We start from the raw sequence: 20345 nt of genomic DNA on the forward strand, positions 1-20345 counted from the left end.
AGACCGGATTCGCCGGAATCCCGCCCAATCAGGTGGTTCATGGGTTACCAAAGCTACGAAGGACAAGAGTTACCAACGGTCGCGGGAGTTGCTTGGTTGGCGCGCAGATGACGAGATTATTTTTTCGAACGAGAAGCTGTTCGTTTTGGAGCAAACAGTCAATCGCTCAAATAATCGAATTTGGAGTGTGAGCATCAAGCTGAAAGTTTCCCGGTTCCAAAATAAGACGTCAGTAATGGTTTGGGGAGCCATTTGCAAGAGAGGTAAACTGCCTCTTATTTTTATCTATAAAGGGGTCAAAATCAACGCAGCGTACTACCTGGACACGGTTATGAATAAAAATGTTCTGCCTCAAGCTGAACTATTGTTTGAAGACGATTACTACTGCTTCCAGCAAGATGGCGCCCCATCCCACACCGCAAAGGTTGTTCAGGCGTGGTGTGAGGAAAACTTGACCGATTTCATTTCGAAAAATGAATGGCCTCCGTCGTCTCCGGATCTGAATCCACTGGATTATTTCGTGTGGGGATACATGATGTCGAAGCTGAACGACTATAAAATAACAAATTTGGAGCAATTCAAGCGAGTTATCACGAAAATCTGGGACGAGATGCCGATGGAGCACGTGCGCGCCGCTTGCGACGACTTTCCGAGACGTCTGAAGCTGGTTCGATCAGAGAAAGGTGGTGTAATTCCGAGATATCGTCTGTGAAGTTTCTTTATGAGTAACTGAATAAAGCTATGAAAGCCAGATTCAGATTTTCTTCTTATTCTTTGAAATATTGAGATTTTCCTGTGTGACCGTACTTTTTTGTCACCCTGTAATTGAAGCTTTCTTTTCGAAACTTAACTTTTCATAACTTTACTGATGATGTTGTTGATTTCATTCAGTGTTACTGAGAACATTAAATTACACATTAAATTTGCTTACAACACAACATCGCACGCTTAGCTTTGGGGCTAATAGCGGTCTTGATCAACTAGATCAGCGGTTCTCAACCTTTTCTTGTCCGCGTACCCCTTGGCGATATTTTTCATATCGATTGAACCCCCTGCTTGGAATATTCTCTAGTTGGTCTAGTTGAGGTTTCTAGTCTAGTCTAGTTGAGGTTTCGACAGTGGTGGGCACCGCTAATCGAAAATTTAGCGACGCTAATCGCTAGATCGCTAACCGGAAAATTTAGCTCGATAATCGCTAATCGCTAAACACTAAACCCACATTAGCGGAACTTTCACTAATCGCTAATCGCTAACTTTTTAATATGTAAATAGTCATATCGCTATATTTATTGCTCGTGTTTTGTAAGATTTGGACCACTTTGATCTTTTTTGGTTAAACAAACGAAAACAATTACTTTTTAAAGCTATTTACAGTAAGAGGTTGACGAAACGGTATTCATATTTGATTTTGTAAAAACAAGAATAACAAAAGTTATTTAGCTTGCATTGAAAATAGCTACTCCTAGAAATGTTTTCATTAAAATTCAATTATTATCTGAATCGAAAAAGTAGAACAAAAGTTGTCATAATTTCAAGCGCATTGCAATTTACCAAAGTTCTTGTTGTGCCGAAAATTCAATCTAGACCTTGTGCTTGTTCTTCAAAATGCTTCTGTGGCTTGTACGATAACTGGAACTCTATTCTAGGGTAAAAAACTGACAAAAGTAACTTTCGCATTAAAGTATGTTCATCTTTCGAAGCAATTTACGTACGCCATCAGCAATTCACAGTTTTTCTAAATATTTCTATTGTCGCTTCTCTACAAAATTTAGCGAATTAGCGATTAGCGTTTCGAAGGCCAAAATTTAAGCGACGCTAACAGTTTCGCTAACTAGCTCAAAAACCAGCGAAATCGCTAAATCGCTAACTGAATTTTAGCGACGCTAATTAGCGAATTAGTGAATTAGCGGAATGGTGCCCACCACTGGGTTTCGAATTGAACTATGGTTCGTTTGATTGCTACAGTCATGTTTGGAGAGCAAGATTGAACAACAAATGAAGGACACTGGGGTCGCTTTTTACGCGGGTTGTAATCACGCGTTTTTTAAACGGGATTTTTTTTTATAATAACAGGGAATTTCACTCGATTCGAAAAATTATTTGTACGCGGTATCAAATAAGTTTAGTATAAATATATCGAATCTAATCTTCTAAATGCGGTACTACCAAACGCGTAAAAAGCGACCCCAATGTATTATAATGAAAAATTGCTTTGTCCGCCATTACTGATTTTTCTTTCGCGTACCCCCTGAAGGCTTTCGAGTACCCCCAGGGGTACGCGTACACCAGGTTGAGAATCGCTGAACTAGATTATAGTTGAGAGAATTCGTTATCGATATTGTTTTTGGCACATTTTGCATGTGTAGGATAAGTACAACGATACACCGTGCCCCAGTGCTGAGTCGAGAAAATTTCCAGCACGAAAAGATCCTCGACTCGATCGGGAATCGAACCCGATATCACAACCGTGTGGGAGAGCTAGCCGACCGACATCGCTAACCACAGAGCCACGGGGACCATAAATTTGCTTATAAACCGCTTTTATCAGATGAGTAGATTTCAAGTTACAATTTAAAAACTGTCTCCCTTTTTCATACACCTCTCTGAAAAGTTACCCTTGAGGAAAAAAAATAATGAAACCTTAAGTGGCACAGCATACCGATCCAAATCTCATGAATAAATTAGAAAATTGGATCCGGCATTTTGATGAATGGTTGTTGGAAATAACTATCCGGATAATCAATCAGTATCAAACATACAGTATTCATGTTCGACTCCTGTAGTTGCCTCTGTAACATCAGTATTCCATATGCACGACTGTTATACAGTAGCATACATAACACCACACCATTTTTATGTTTACTGTTTGACCAGCATGTTGAATGGTCTGAAGCTGTCTGAGCGGATAATCGATCACACTTCGGCCCGTTTAGTCAAATTTACACTGCTTGTATTCTGAAGTATCGATGATATTCAATGATACCAGCAGAAACGATCACATTTCTTGGTTAATATTGGTGTGAAGACGTCTAATTTCAAATCACCGTAATATTTTTCAAGTACTTCGAACTAAAACTGCTCCAAACTTCAAACAAAAATCATCTGCTTCAAAAATCGTCTAATCAAGAGTAATCAATTAGCTCTGTAATGTTGAGATATCAAAGCACAGAAAACTAAGATATATCTCAAGACTCGACAGTGAACAAAATTGGAAGGAAAAATCTGGCTGTTGGATATTAAACCATAACAAAAATTTAATAAAAATTTTTGCACATGTAGTTTATAATTTTGTTTTGCGACTGTCAAACAATTTTGGAATATAATTCGTCATTTAGAACCACATATTAAAACTCCAACGTTACAGAAAATATATAAAAAAACTCTGCAACAAAAATAGTTAGCATGTTATCACTTGTAAACAAGAACATAGAACCTTGTTTTCTCATCATCGCCTGATGCTGAACCGTCATAATTTCCAATGCGAGCGCGTTATTAGTTAACAAAATGATGAGAAAGCGAGCGTAAAAGCAAAAAATACAAGCATGCAAATTAGAACATATGCACTCTGCAAGTTTTCTTAGTTAGGATTAGTCAACTGGCATTTACCGTTTTCTAAAGAAGATTAGTAACAAACTAGTTCGGATACAGTCTCACTCTTATCGCTATCATTAGTACGAGTAGTAATGGAAGAAGAAGCTACCGAATACAACACCGAATTTGCATGCACAAAAACATCACGCGATGTGCAAAGTTCGACTTACTGAACATCTTCCTCGATAAACATTTTAAGACGAGCTTGTTGTGAAATCTTCTAGCGAACCACTTCCTGTGGTACTATTTCAACCTCACTTAGTACTAAGGATATCTCCAATGGTAGGTTAAAGAGGGATTTAGCTTTTGGTACTTGGTAACACACTGATGCTTGGAATATTTGCGAATTTCTCACAGGTATATGATTATGGCGATGAAACCAAACAAACGACTCTCGATTATAGGTATCACAATAACTTTTTTCTTTGCCCCGAAACTAACTTGTCACTCATTTGCAAGGCTCTCCTTTTTTCGGATTCACACCGATTGAAATTCGGCACACGGAACGAATCAATTTTGTTGATCCCCGATGCGTAGAGAGAAACACAGATCAGAAATCATGCAGATGTGTGATGGAATAACATTTTTTCGATTTTGTTCGCTTGGTTTTAAAACTGATGCTGCTGGAATGACCAACTGTTGCGTACTGGCAGGTTGAAGTATCCGTCGCTACGGTTGCACTACAGGCTGCTAAGTGTGCCTTGAGACGCCTGGCAGGCCGGTTGTCACCGTCGTTATCCTGTAGATAGAACAAGAAAAATGTATATAAGATACGGTGCGACATTCAATCTGTACGTGATAAATGCTATGTTTAGTTGAGATAAAGCGGCTGCAGCTTGGTCGCTCTAATAACACGTTTACCACTACAAGTTGCAACAGTAGCACCCATAACTTACACTTGAGCGTATAATGATATCGGCAATTTGTCAATTTCCGGTGACCCTGTCTTGATTTTATGGGCACAGAGACACGCGATAGTCTTAAACCCATGATCTCAAAGTTCAACCGTAAGTAAACCTAAACGGGCTCTACTGCTGCTAGTGTATGCGATGTGGGTGTATGTGTAGATGGCTTCTAATCGCCGACAATTGCCACAAACGATGACGGGTCGGTCGGTAGCATTCATTGATAACGATCGCGTGATGATCGCCACTCAAAGCAAGATGCACTTACCGAATCATTTTACACATCAAGAACGCAATTGTAGAATCAGACCATGCGCGACGACGCTAAAACAATCAGCGCGCGCACACAAGTCGTAACAATCGAGGGGCTACCCGATGATGGTACGACGACGACTGTAAAACTTCCGATCTGATTCTCTGCGGACCCCTCCAACGTCAGTAGATTACATTGAAAGGTATGGGTCCTATCAGGCGATGAGTGAGCGCGTGAAGATAAACAAGTGGGAGGTTCAGACCTGAAGTGTAGTTGTTTTTGATGCGTTTCTCTCTTGGAAAGCGGCTTAATTTCTCAAAACAAGTATATATCTGCTTGTGTCCAAATTTGAAAACATACGAAATGTATGTTTTAAAAATGTTTGTGTGAACATACATATCGTCAGTTGAATTCAAAACTGGCACAACTCAAAGTTCATAGTTTCGAGAAAAACGCGTTTGAAAATTTGCGTCGAAAATTTCTTTTTTCATTTTTGTGAAAAATTCCAATTTTAGGACTTCCCATTTTAATTAAACTTGTTCAGGTCTATCATGTGCATGTAATAGGCAAGTGATAAGAGTTGTAACCTCATTTTTCCGTCTTTTTAGGGATATTTTAGATTTGTGCAATAAAGGCACATCTACTTATATTTCTGGAATCATTGTGAATTTTAAAACGGGTCTTTGTGAGATGAAACTTTATAGTATTTGGCATCGTTTGCCATCAATAACTCAAAACTGCAAAATTTTGAGTTGTGCCAGTATTGAATTCAACTGACGATATATTTTATCTAAAGGCACCTACATATAATGAATAACCACTTTTTGCCTTTCTCCTAGAAAGGTATAGCAATCACTGGAAAAACCAAAGGTATAGAAGTGGTCCCAATGGCCGAATGTCATATACCACTCGACCCCTTTCGACGAACTGAGCATTTTCTGTATGTATGTATGTATGTGTGTATGTGTGTGTGTGTATGTGCAACTTTTTTTTCTCAATCACTTTTCTCAGAGATGGCTGGACCGATTTTCATAAAACTAATTGCAAATGAAAGGTCTAGTTGCGCCATAGGTTGCTATTGAATTTCATTGTTATCGGATATTTAGTTTAGAGGTTATGTATCAAAATGTAAAAATCACGAAACATCAATATCTCAGAAACCACACAACCGATTTCAATAACTGGTTGCAAATGATCGGACTGTCTCCAAAACCCTTAACTTTTAAATTTCGTTATGATTGAACATATGGTTCAAAAGTTATGTAAAAAAAAGTTATCCTGAGGTTGTTTAAACTCACTCATTTTTCTCAGAGATGGCTGAACCGATTTCTACAAAATTAGTGTCAAATGAAAGGTCTAGTTGCCCCATAGGTTGCTATTGAATTTCATTGTAATCGGATTGTAACTTTGTCCGTTGTTAATCAAAATGTGAAATCACATAATGAAAGTAAACATATTGACTTTCTCCTAACAATCACTAACTAATTAAAAGGTAGAAAAGTGATCCAAATGGCCGAATGTCATATACTACTCGACTCAGTTCGACGAATCGAGCATTTTCTGCATGTATGCATGTATAGCTGTATATGTGTGTGTGAGTGTGGGTGTGTACGTGTGTATGTGCACCTTTTTTTCGCACTCACTTCTCTCAGAGATGGTCTGACCGATTCTTTCTATCTTGGTGTCAAATGAAGGGTCTATTTGCCGCTTAGGTCGCTATAGCATTTCATTGTAATCAAACTTTTAGTTTTGGCGCTGCGTCAGAATGTGAAAATCGCTCTTATATCTCAGAAGCTATGAACATAGTTGAATTCAAATTAATGGGCTTTTAAACTCTTAAACAATGACTTACATAATGTTTACACATGTGGTTTGAAAGTAATAGAAAGAAACGTAGCCCGCCGACTGTTTAAAACTACAGCTACGATCAAAATATGTGGCCTCAACATCATTTAAATTTGATATTTTACAATTTCAATTTTTGCGGCCTTGCTCGGGATTGAGGTTGAAATTAAAAGCCATTTTTTGCCTTCTAGAAAGGTATAGCAATCACTGCAAAAACTAAAGGTATAAAAGTGCTCAAAAGGGCCGAATGTCGTATATGTGTGTGAGTGTGTGTGTGTGTGTGTGTGTGTGTGTATAACGCTCTCCAAATTTCACTCGATTTTCTCAGAGATGGGTGGACCGATTTCAATGAAATTAATTGCAAATGAAAGGTCTAGTTGCCCCATAAGACCCTATTGAATTTTATTGTAATCTGATTTCTAGTTTAGAGATTATGTATCAAAATGTAAAAATAACGAAACAACAATATCTCAGAAACTATACAACCGATTTGAATAAAATTAATTTCATATGAACGGGGTACCCTAAAAATCCTTAACTTTTGAATTTTATGAAGATTGAACATGTGGTTCAGAAGTTATGGAAAGAAACGTGTTCTGCAGCCTATTTAATCTCACTCAAGTTTCTCAGAGATGGCTGTACCGATTTTCATAAAATCAGTGTCATATGGAAGGTCTTGTTGCCCCACAAGATCCCATTAATTTTTTTTGCAAACGGATTATTCATTTGCCTGTTATGTTTAAAAATGTGAAATCCAGCTATGAAAAGAGACATATTCCGAAAACTACTTGGACGCACTCACTTTTCTTAGAGATGGTTGAACCGATTTCCACAGAATTAGTATCAAATGAAAGGTCTAGCTGCCTCATAACACTCTATTGAATTTTACTGTAATCGGACTGTAATTTCGTCTGTAATTTATCGAAATGTGATAATCACGAAACTTCATTATCTTTGAAACTACACAACCGATTTGAACAATATTGATATCAGATGAACGGGCTAGTTAAGGATTAACTGATGCATTATGATTGAACACGTAGTTTCAAAGTTTGGCTGCTTTATACGTTCCCTTTTCATTTGATTGTTAAGTAACCGTTATGTATTAAATTGTTAAAACAACGAAAGTCTATTATCTCAAGTATTACACGACTTATTTGAACATAACTAGTGTCATACAACCGAGTCATCTCTCAAACTTACAAATAACAAACTTCATAACAATTTGATATGCTGTTCAGAAGTTTTGGAAAGAAAAGAAATTCAAAGACTATTCAACACTATACCTGCTTTGATCAATATATATGGCCTCAACATGATTTAAATGTGGTATCGTATGTATTTGAACGTTCCCGGTATCGCTCGTGATTAAATTGTTCGAAATTAAGAGTCATTTCTTTTATTTCGCTATTTCTTAAGCACTAACATTACGTCAAATTTCATATATAAAATATAAACGTCAATCACAACATCAATATTTTAGAACCCAAAGAGTAAATTTACCTTTATTGGATTTAAGCAATCATGTAAATCTATTTTTACAAATAATAAGTTTGAATGAGAAAGGCTGAGTCTGACCGCTAGGTGGATTAATTTAGGTTTTTTCTTGACAATAACAAAACAACGATAAAAACTATGAATATGTGAAGAAAATATATCGGTGCTACTGTCATTTCATTAAAAAAGATTTCGCAATGTTCCCTCCTCGTTTCATATGTTTGCCTTCAAAGGGACGTAATTTTTCAAGTAAGTTATGGTTGATTCCATATTTTTAATGTAATTCACTAATATTTTTCTGAGTGTCCGCAACATGAAGACGACGTAAGTCCACTGCTGAGCGGATTGACGTTTGTTTTTCACTGTTCTTCTCTATATGCGTCTGCTCACCGACAATGATGATGATGGTGCAACTAGAGAATCACGTGTTGAGGTTCAAAGTACAATGTACACCACCCCTCCCGTTTGGCAACCGCTGTGTTGTGCTCTCAGTTTACATGTAAAACCGATTATCTACAACGTTTGCAAAATGATGACCGTTGCCCTTAAACGCATCCTATCGCTATTGACAACGTTAAGTATGCTCCCGTTGCTTTAATGAAGCAGAAAAAAATCTTTCAATTATCACCAAGTGTTACTGTGTTTCTACTGGCTTAAAGTAAAATGCTATTTATGTCTGTGCTAATGAGTAAATATGATTTGTTATTCACAATAACTGCGGAACCAATTTTGAGGGCGTTATCAAGTGTGCCCCCGGATGCAACCACGCACATTACACTGCCCAGAAGTCCCTCGTGTGCTCAATGTTCTTCCGATGGTTGGCTACTTACTAAGCTCTGAATTGATTTCCGCAAACACTGACCGATAGTTACAAAGTTTAAAGGGTTTACGCAATTCTTGCCAATTGCAGTAAGCGCTGGCGGCTTCCGCTCGGAAGCCCAACCAGAATTGCTAACAATCCACGCGAGTGAACTTCCCGCTGCTGGTTAGCCGTTAGTAGGTGAACTAGTTAGTCTCATTAATTCCAGTAATTATCACAATCTAGCTAAACCTGCAGAAGGGAGGAAAACAACGAACCAAGGGAATCAAGAGCTGCATGTGCTGTTGCATATGCTCTTAGAACACGCTATAAAAGGTGTAATCATGACGTGTGTATGTGTGATTACTACTTAATTGCGTTCGACCTGGAAGACCTTGGACTACCAGAGTGTGTTGATCTCGACAACCACGTGCTAAGTTCGCCAAAGTAAAGGGGATTGTAACTCAAACTTTGCTCAAACATAAGGAAAGTTGCTGCTCGTTCGGGCTTAGATGCTAGAATTGCTTTACTTTATAAAAATAGCAGCTATGCTGCGCATCGCTGCAGCGGAGCAAACTCTACCGACCGGTCCACAGTCTACCAACCGGCCAAAGTCTGTGAATGAAGCAACAGCGGCGGCGCGGTGCATTTCTGCGCACTGTTGGCCTCCTTATTTGATTGGATTTTGGATGGGGCTCGCTCCGTCCGATGTTCTTCACTACTGCATTCTATAATTAAATCTCCGATCATCGCACGCATATACACATAAAAATGCAACACACGTTGCAGTCCGCAGACCGTCTAGCTGTCAGAAACTATCTAAAAAGTCGGACAAGTACGACCTCCAATTATAGCCCCATGTGTTTTGCGAAAAAAAAAACACATCCACAACCAGTCCTGCACTAAACATTATTCAACCGGTGCGACTATTCCTACAACAGCTTCTATCGTTACGAAATCACGCGTCAGAGAACCGGCTACTAAATGGCTGTTTTGCAAAAAAACTACCCAGTAAAAGTGTGCGACCGAAAGGAAAGCTTGAAAATGTAGCAAAAACGAAAATTGCCGTCACCGCAATTATATAATACCTCCTCCTACTCCTACTCACGACGCGAATGTGTGGACTTTGACGAAATTTCGAACCATGTTTGCCGTCTGTCCGGCGCTCGGCGGTTTGGCTGAGACTGTCGCCGTCCAAGGTGGTGACGTTTTTGGCGTACCGCACAGTGGTGGCGTGACCGGGAATGTTGACCACGAGAAAACAATTTGGTCGACTTTGAACCCCGTGAGTAATGTTCTGGCGGGTTATTTGTGGATGAGCGATCGAATGCGGATATCATTCCACTGCCCAAAGTACTCAACAGGTGCAGAAGAATGACTGCAGCAATTCCGTATAATGGTTTTCTCTGATGAACTACGATTTTATTATTTTATTTAGATATAAGTAATCCAAGCTTCAACCTTCGTACTTTATCTTCATCTTCTGCTTGTTTGAAATGTGAACAAAAGATTGGCATTAAATATTTATAATATTTCGGTGCTCTAAATTTTTAAACATATTCTCATCTCTGTAATTCTGCAATTATCGTTCAATAATTACACAAAGCAAATTTCGTTTTTAGCGCCGTCTATCACGGAATAAATACAGTATACACGTAAAAAAAATAATAAATTAAAAAGTGTTTAGTTTTTAAATAGTTTATTTGACACGGCACGATACAATTTATGTTTAACCCGAATCAACCCAATGCAGCCATATGGCATCACTAGACACATCAAACATTTTTCAACTTTGAATGAAGTGGAATGTAATTTCAATCATTCGGCAACACTTGTATGAACGTAAATAGGTGCCGCTTGGCAGAGAACGTAAAATCAAGTTAGTTTAGTTTTGTACGTGGACGTAGTAGCTCCCCAAAGTCAGACTGAAAATAAAAAGTGCTCAAATTGGCGAAATGAACTCACTACGTCGGTAGATTTTTTTTTCTTGATCTTCCAAAAATGTTATCATATTAAGAAGTATTCTGTTAGAAAGCTATAACTTGCAGCTACAAGCAAGGAGAAAACTAAGTTCAGAAACGTAAATGTAGCGGAATGGCATTTGATTGAAATAGTGTGAAGCCATTTGGCGTCATTGGGCGTACTAGAGTACCGGGTTTTCGGTGCGTATTTCTGTTGTTGCGTCTCTAGCCTGTGAGATGTTTTGGCAGGTGGTAATATATATTTTTTGCTTTATTTTGTATTTTGTCACATCGTTAGGAATCTTACATTGCAAAAGGCATTGGACTATCTAGATGAGCTAAATTTTGAAGACGATGAACATCCAACACGAGTGGAAGCACTATACATTCAACCACCTGAAAATGATGGTAATGTCAGCGGTGAAGACGACGTTGATGACGACGAAATAAGTGGTATACCGGACAATGTATGTGCAGGACAGCTGAAATCAGGTTGCGAAATCGTACTGAGTAGCGGCGAACGTATCGATGGCTTCACAGACACAGATGCAATGGATGTTGAAGTTAGTGAAACTGAACCAACACCATCAACATCCAAGGCTCATGTAAGGACGCGAAGTGTTGCAAGCTCAACTATTGCCGATTCTCCCGTTGTCACTCAATCCTTTCTTCCTGTGCGAAAATCGTATTCCGAAAAAGTGATCAATTTCCAGCAAAGAACATCTGAAGAAAAAAGCTCGCGGCCACATTGAATCTAAAAGACTAGATGGTACTGACATTCACCTAACCAAATGGGTGGACAATTCGGTTGTGTGCATTGCGTCGACTGTATACGGGAAGATGCCTGTTTCCAGTGCTAACCGCTAAAGCACACAAAAAGATCTTGGTGAATCGACCATGCGTTGTTATTGAATACAATAAGTATATGTGTGGAGTCGATCGAATGGACCAAAATGTAGCTAATCTGCGAATCGGCTACCGTGGAAAAAATGGTGGTTTCCCATTTTTGCGTGGTTAATCGACGTTTGTGTACATAATGCTTGGCAGCTGCATCGACGCGTGAATCCGACCACGTCGCAATTACTGTTCAAGCGTGAGTTGGCGGTTTGGTACTGCAAGCACTATGGCCATATGCCGAAAGCACCTGGTGTAAGCGCACTATATACAAACAGCCAAAAAACACAATAATCTAAAGGACAATATACGCTTTAATCGAACAGACCACTTTCCGAAGACAATCGAAAGTCGACGGCGATGTGCAGGATATTCATGCAAATCTCAAATCCGCATGGAATGTGAAAAATGTAACGTTGGGCTTTGTATGAAATGTTTTAAATCGTTCCATATTCCGACATGATTCCATTTTTCAGTTTCATAATAAAAACAAGAAAAACAGTGATTTTTACTATAAACTGATATTTGAGTTAGAAAGAAAAAACCGGTACCCTAGTGCGCCCAATGATGCCATATGGCTTCAGGATATATCTCGGAACCCAAGATATATTCCGATGTCCTGACAACTTTTTTTTCTTAGTTTAGGTCCTGGTAGCTCGCTCTGAAAATTTCAGCGAAAAATATTCACAGGGGAATTCTGGGCTGATTCGGGTTAACTGAGCCAAGTACATTTTTTTTTAAATTTTATATTAGCAGGAAAAAGAGGGAGGCCTTTTTTTTATTCTCGCGGTCGACTACGAGCTAGTGGGGATTTAAGGTGAGAGGAGGGGTGTTACAATTTTGTTTTTAACTATTTTATATTACAGAATGTATTCATTTGTACGTGGCTAACCAGTGATGTTCTGTTTGAGCAGTTTTGGTCTGAGGTGTCTGCGTAAACATAGAGATGCCGAGACTTCGTTTTAGTGTCTCCAGCCGGGTGTATCATTCTCTTTCAGTTTGTGACAGAAATTGTATTCTAGCAAATAGATAAAAGAAATCAAATTTTAATGCCAGCATTTTTTATAAACCCGTATAGCTGTGTCATGTACTGGAGATCATCGCTTCCCAGAATGTCTCTAACGGGTACGTTCGGTTGTTTTCCTCGGGCCCGAAGGGAATCTATAAGCTCAGACCTAACACCACAGTATTCGGTACACGACCAAACAACATGCTCGATGTCATGGTAGCCATCGCCACAAACGCAGTGATTACTGTCTACAAGCCCTATACGAAAGAGATGCGTGTTTAACGTATAGTGATTGGACATAAGTCTGGACATCACGCGAATGAAGTCCCGACCTACATCCAACCCCTTGAACCATGCTTTCGTCGATACCTTAGAAAAAATGGAATGTAGCCACCGTCCCAGTTCATCTGAGTTCCATGATGATTGCCAACTGTTGAGTGTTCTCTGACGCAAAATGCTATAAAATTCATCATAAGCAATTGGTCTTACATAAATATCGCCATCAATAGCACCCACCTTAGCTAAAGCGTCAGCCTTTTCATTGCCCGGAATGGAACAATGAGAAGGGACCTACGCTAAGGTAACCCGGTAATTTTTATCTGTTAAAGCACTTAAAAACCGCCGTATTTTCCCCAGGAAATACGGGGTGTGCTTCACAGTCTTCATCGATCGCAGAGCCTCAATGGCACTGAGACTGTCTGTGAGGATGAAGTAGTGGTCTATGGGCAGGGTTTCGATGATCCCAAGAGAGTACTGAATGGCAGCAAGTTCTGCGACGTACACGGAAGCAGGAGCATCGAGTTTGTAGGAGGCGGTAAAATTTTCGTGGAAAACACCGAAGCCAGTGGACTCATCCAGATTAGAACCGTCAGTGTAAAACCTTTTATCATAACTAACATGTTTAAACTTATTGGAAAAAATTTTAGGGATCTCTTGGGGTCGCAATTGATCCGGGATACCAGAAATGTCTTGTTTCATGGTGGTGTCAAAGAATATAGCATTATTAGAAGTATCTAAAAGTGCGACATTGGAGGAATCGTATGAAGAAGGATTAATATCTTGAGCCATATAGTCAAAATATAAAGTCATAGATCTGGATTGAGATGGAAGGTCGACCAACCTCTCGAAATTTTCAATTACTAATGGGTTCATAACTGTGCATCGAATTAGCAACCGGTAAGAGAGATTCCAAAAACGATGTTTCAATGGAAGAATACCCGCTAGCACTTCAAGACTCATCGTATGGGTCGACTGCATGCAACCTAAGGCAATACGCAAACAACGATATTGTATTCGCTCCAGTTTTATCAAATGTGTGTTTGCCGCGGAGCGGAAGCAGAAACACACGTACTCAATTACAGACAATATCGTTGTTTGGTAAAGCCTTAGAAGGTCTCCTGGGTGGGCTCCCCACCAGGTTCCGGTAATCGTACGAAGAAAATTAATCCTCTGTTGGCATTTTCGTGTCAGACACTCAATATGGCAAGCCCAGGTGCATTTAGAGTCGAACCAGACCCCGAGATATTTAGCGACTAAAACCTGAGTGATTGTTTTACCCGTTAGTAGGAGCTGCAGCTGAGCTGGGTTATGCTTCCTAGAAAAAACGACCAGCTCAGTTTTCTCCGGAGAGAATTCGATACCCAGCTTAAGAGCCCATTCAGACAAATTGTCTAAGGTATCTTGCAATGGTCCTTGCAGATCGTTAGCCTCGCTTCCAGTAATGGATACAACGCTATCGTCTGCAAGTTGCCGTAGCGTGCATGAATTTGCAAGACATTTATCGATGTCATTGACGTAAAAATTATTTAAGAGAGGGCTTAAACATGAGCCCTGGGGAAGACCCTTGTAACTAATTCGGGAAGTTGTCGAATCACCATGTGAAAAATACATATGCTTTTCTGACAACAAATTGAGCAAAAAATTATTCAAATTTGGAGAAAGTCCCTGCGAATGAAGTTTCTCGGTTAAAACTTCAACAGAGACAGAGTCAAAAGCCCCCTTAATGTCCAAGAATGCAGAAGCCATTTGCTCTTTTCGAGCAAAGGCGAGTTGAATTTCGGTAGAAAGCAACGCTAGGCAATCGTTCGTTCCTTTGCCCCGGCGAAAGCCAAATTGAGTATCTGAAGGTAAACCATTTGTTTCGACCCATTTGTCTAACCGTAAGAGGATCATTTTCTCCATTATTTTCCGGAGGCAAGAGAGCATAGCAATCGGCCTATAAGAATTGTGGTCAGAGGCAGGTTTTCCGGGTTTTTGAATAGCAATGACTTTTACCTCCCTCCAGTCGTGCGGAACAATGTTTAGCTCAAGAAACTTGTTGAACAAGTCCAACAAGCGTCTTTTTGCAGAGACAGGTAGATTCTTCAACAAGTTGAATTTGATTCTATCCAACCCTGGAGCTTTATTGTTGCACGAGAGGAGAGCCATCGAAAATTCCAACATCGAAAATGGAGGCTCTTCCGTAGCTACTAAAAACGCGTCGCGAAAGGTTTTCTGTTCCGGTACAGAGTCCGGGCAGACCTTTTTGGCAAAATCGAGTATCAAGCGGCCTGAATATTCCTCGCTCTCATTAGGAACGTCACGGTTCCGCATGCGCCTGGCGGTATCCCAAAGAGTGCTCATCGCTGTTTCCCTCGACAACGCGTTTACGAACCGCCGCCAGTATCCGCGTTTTTTCGCCTTTACTAAGCTCTTCATCTACCTGCCCAGTGCCTCGTACTTTCGAAGTAGGTTGACAGTGCCGTACTCGCGGTAGTCCTTATACGCCGCGGACCTTCGCGCGTACAGCTCAGAGTACTCTTTGTCCCACCATTTGTTGGGAGGGCGCTGTCTAATCGTTACCCCGGGTATCGGTTTCGTCTGAGCTTGAGTCGCGGCGTCGATTATCAAGCCAGCTAAGAACGCGTATTCTTTCTCCGGAGGAAGTTCCTCGTGAGTCTCGATAGATTCCGCTATAATAGACTCATAACGCTTCCAATCAATATTACGTGTAAGGTCGTAGGAAATATTGATTGGGTTCGGGGGAGGTTGAACCATTAGCAATTGATATAACGATTGGAAGATGATCACTACCGTGGGGATCGTTGATTACTTTCCACTGGCAATCTAACGCTAGTGATGTCGAGCAGAGGGATAGGTCAAGCACGCTTTCACGTGCTGGAGGATTAGGTACGCGTGTCGCTTCCCCAGTATTCAAAACTGTCATATTGAAGTCGTCGATCAAGTTACAGATTAAAGAAGATCGGTTGTCGTCGTACAGCGACCCCCATAGCGAACAGTGAGAGTTAAAATCTCTCAAAATCAAAAAAGGTGCGGGAAGCAATTCTGCTATATCAAGGAGTTGCTTCTGTTTAATCCGCGCGGATGGGGGAATATATAACGAAACAAGGCAAAGGTCTTTTCCATTGATATTCGTTTGAATGGCAACAACTTCAATATTCGAGATCGAGGGGAGGTCGATTCTGAAAAAAGAATAGCAATTTTTGATCCCTAAAAGTACCCCTCCACCGTGTGAGTCTCGATCTCGACGAATGATGTTGAAATCGTGGAAATTAAGTTGGTCATTTGAATTGAGAAAAGTTTCACAAAGCGCGAACGCATCACAATTGTATGTGTTTATCAAATGTGAAAATAAATCGAATTTGGGGATGATACTTCTGCAGTTCCACTGTAACACAGTGACAAAATTCCTAACCTTTTTCGACGTATTAGTCATCGAAAGATACGATAGCTGAAATGAAGGGCCAAGTTGCTGTGAGTTGCTTCAAATAGGTTTTCACTGTAGGGAGAAGGGCAAGAAGAATGTTTTGAAGGGGATCTGGCATGTGAAAGTTTTAAATATCCAGTCCACAATATCAGAGAATTTTATGAACCCTGTTTCTTTTATGTCTTCTGATCGAGAAATGGGTGCACGAGGGGTTTTTGGTGCCCCAGGAAGCGGTGGGTACTCCTGGTTTGATTTGAAATTAAAACCGGGTGGTACTTGCTTCGGTTTTTTTTCACCGCTTCCTTTTTGTGTTGTCTTATTGGTCATTCCGCTAGAGGTTATCTTACGACCTTTGCGAGAAAGATTAGGAGAGTTGAGCATTCTCCTCTTCCTAGATCCCTCTGGCAAGGCATAAGAACACCCTTCGACGGGATCGTCAGATGTACCCTCATCGGTTGGCAAAAAGGAAAAGATGTTTCCTGTCGAGGGTGGCTCAGCCCTCTTAAGCATTTCTGCAAAAGAGCGCTTTGATCGTTCCTTAAGGGAACGCTTAATTTTTTCCTCGCGCTCTATGTACGCGGGACACGCCGAAAGGTCATGCCGAGTTCCCTCGCAGTAAAGACACTTTTCAGTATCCTCACTGCAAGCGGTCTCAGCATGATTGCCTCCGCACTTGCTGCAGCGTGCCTTGTTGCAGCAGTAGGTGGCTGTATGACCTAACTGCTTGCAGTTTTAGCAATGCATGACCCGCGGTACGAACAGGCGTACAGGCAGACGAACCCTGTCCAAAGAGATGTAGTTCGGCAGTGCGGATCCGGCGAATGTTACACGGAAGGAGTCCGAAGGGAGGAATTTCTTCTTCCCTTCTTCGATGGATACTGAATGCAATTGCTTGACATCGAGTATCTTTACATCTTGAATCAGGGGGTTCTTGAAGCAGCCAACCCCGTGATGCAAAATGTCATCGACCGTGAGGCTTCCTTCGGTAACCACACCGTCGATTTCCACGTCCTTGGCAGGGATGTACACGCGGTACTCTTTTGTAAAGAGCTCGTAGCTAGCAATTTCGTTTGCTTGCTTCAAGCTACTCACGACAACTCGCAGTTTGTTCGGCCTCACCTTCGTAATCTCGGTTACGGCCGAAAACTGTTTTGCCAAGTCTTTGCCTATTTGAATTATATTCAAAGGTTTTTCATGGGCCGGAAGTAAACAACGTAGGGACCGCTAGCGACATCTGGGTAAGCTTTTACCCGTATTTCCGGTACCCTTGGTACGGGGCTAGGTAGCGGGGGTGGTACAGGGGAAGGTAAGGGAGAACTGCTGGGGGAAATTTCAATTTCTTCCCCATTTGTTTCCACATCCAGGAAAAGTTGCACCATTTTTGAGTTGCACCAAAAGTTGACGTCCATTTTGCGGGAGCGTTACGCTCTACCGCACACAAACGAAAAATATTCGAATGTGGGGGGGGGGGAACAAGTAGTTGATATTAAATTTTTAAAACAATTTTTCAAACTACAATGGATCAAAATAAAAAAAAGACAGTAATACTAATACTAATAACAATAGTAATAATATTAATAATAATAATAATTATAATAATTATAATAATAATTATAATAATAATAACAATAATAATAACATTAATAATAATAATAATATTGATAGTAATATATTAATAATGATAAAAATCTAAAGTGAATACTTCACCGAACGTCTAAGTCACGACCTCATGGCTGATAGTAGGATCAATCGAGTGTCTCCGCAGAACAAACAATGACGATCCAGCTTCGTGTTGTGACACAGTGGCCGTATCTTACACGCGACCTTGTAGATGCCACTTGTAGTTGACTTCCACTCGCTCGATCGTATGGTGGTCCGAGCTGCTAGCGGGGTAACAGCGGTGCGGGAGAATTGTTCTTGCTGATATATCAGCTGCGTATCAGATCACTGGCGGGGTAGCCTGCCCCTACCAGTGTGCAGAAGATGTTTCTGCCGAGATATTGCAGACTATTGTTATCGCACAGCACAAGAAATGATCGAAAAAAAAAACACCCGTACGATAACTCGTGTATTGTTATTTTGCGAATCACACGGAGATAAACAATTTGCGTCTAATCGAGACGAAAGCAAAACAACGAAAGATGAATTAAAAAAGTGTCCTAATGCCGAAACCCACGTGAAAAACCGCATAAATTTCGAAATTCGCCAAAGTCCTGAAATTCGAGTAAAATAAATTGTCTACCTGTGAAATGATTCTAATGTCTGATTATCACAATTTCAAGACAAATTAACTCAGTGAATATTCGGAAATTTTATGTGAAAAACTCAACCGATCCTAAAATTCCTTCATTCCTGGATTCTGTTTCAAGACAGTTTTTCATTTCAACTGTAGTCGTATCACTATGAGTCGATATGGACCATAGACTCATATATAAATAAATCTAATATAAACTACTTAACCTATTTTACTTGATATAAACCTGGTAAACGGTTGAGCAGAGCATACCAAAATGCAACCCGTACTACTTGGCATAAAAAAGACCTCATTGTGGTCCAGAACATACTGCCTAGCAACTCCTATCTCAACCTCCACGTTGGTACCGATTAGAAACAAGCAAGCAAGGGAAGATCGGTGAACCGGTGGAAATTTGGTCGTACGCTGAAAGGGAAAAGGGAGTTGTTCTTCTTGAAGAGCAGCTTGTCTGAGCGTATGTTCCCCATGGCTCAAATAGCGACAGGTCATGAGCGGGCCGCTGAACTATGAAATGCAGTGTCTCATTAGCTACACCCAAGATGGCAGTACCGTCTGAGACTAGACACCGCGGCTCTAATAAGGCAACATGCTAAAACAAATAAAGTAATTATCCGATTATGTTATATCACACCCCGTTTTCAATTCAGTAGCTGTGGCTTTGTATGGATCGATAACGGCGCCGGCTTCGTCCTTACGATGGTTAGGGTAGGGAAGGATGTCGTAAGGAAAGAGGTGTAACAGTCGTTGTTGTCGAAGACCGAGGTCACCTCTGCATCTCCACGACTGCGACGAAAAGGAAGGGTTAATTCACCGTGATAAGTGACTTAGTCGGACAGTATAGCGCAAAAGTATGTTCGGAGAAGTTTCAAGATACTCAAAAATGCATCTTTTGATATAAAAAGATGAGTGATCAATCCACCTAAAAGGTAGATAGAAAATGTACTTTTTCATCAGATTAAGTTAGACGCGTTGTGTCTTCAGCAGACTTTTGGGTGATATCAAAACAAGAAACTTTGCCGAAGACATCATTTTATAGCAACATTATCACTCTTACATATTACGAGCTAGTTTTCTATGAAAAGGCACTGCATAAAAATTTTTAATAGTATTAATGATTTTTTTATCAGATCAGTCATCTTAAAATGCTTTTTTTTACTAAACATTATTTTTTATCTATTAAAATAAAAAAAAAATATTTGACTGATTTCGATCTTTGGAGGGGGGGGGGGGGTTAATGCTCCACGCGGTCACGATTTGAAAATGTGCCAAAAAATACCTTGACCTATAATAAAAATTCTACAAATTTTCACCTATATCTAAAATAACTTTGGAATCATTTTATTCGTGACCTCTTCGTTTTTCGGAGAGGTTCTTCAGACATGTTGAGAACCTCTCAAAAATTTTAAGATAATTTGAAATCGTTCAAATGCAAAGTCCATAAACTTTTTTGTAGCTGTTTTGGTGTGGAACCTCTCTCTCTTCAAGAAGCAGACGGGTTTCGAATTTCCTAATCATCTTTTCCGGCCCAAAAAAAACTTCATGCAAAAATTTTCACGCCGGTCGATTAAGTAGCTTACACGTCTACAAGGGTCTGTCAGACAGCCACAAAGAACTGCGTTTTTATATGTTTA

At 40.2% G+C, this 20345-nt stretch overlaps 1 protein-coding gene across 3 annotated transcripts in view; it reads right to left on the reverse strand.

Moving 5' to 3' along the window:
• LOC129727861 (long-chain-fatty-acid--CoA ligase 4) overlaps positions 1 to 20345 on the reverse strand; it is a 65812-nt gene that overhangs the window by 19804 nt on the left and 25663 nt on the right. For 2 of the 3 annotated variants that reach the window (XM_055686099.1, XM_055686098.1), the window contains one exon: positions 3762 to 4330. In XM_055686099.1, coding sequence (XP_055542074.1) covers positions 3762 to 3784 — 23 coding nt within the window. In that variant the 5' untranslated portion in view covers positions 3785 to 4330. The remainder of the gene's footprint in view (positions 1 to 3761; positions 4331 to 20345) is intronic. The other variant, XM_055686100.1, reaches the window with a different exon arrangement.

This window comes from Wyeomyia smithii, chromosome 3 (genome assembly GCF_029784165.1).
Source record: "Wyeomyia smithii strain HCP4-BCI-WySm-NY-G18 chromosome 3, ASM2978416v1, whole genome shotgun sequence".
Lineage (NCBI taxonomy): Eukaryota > Metazoa > Arthropoda > Insecta > Diptera > Culicidae > Wyeomyia > Wyeomyia smithii.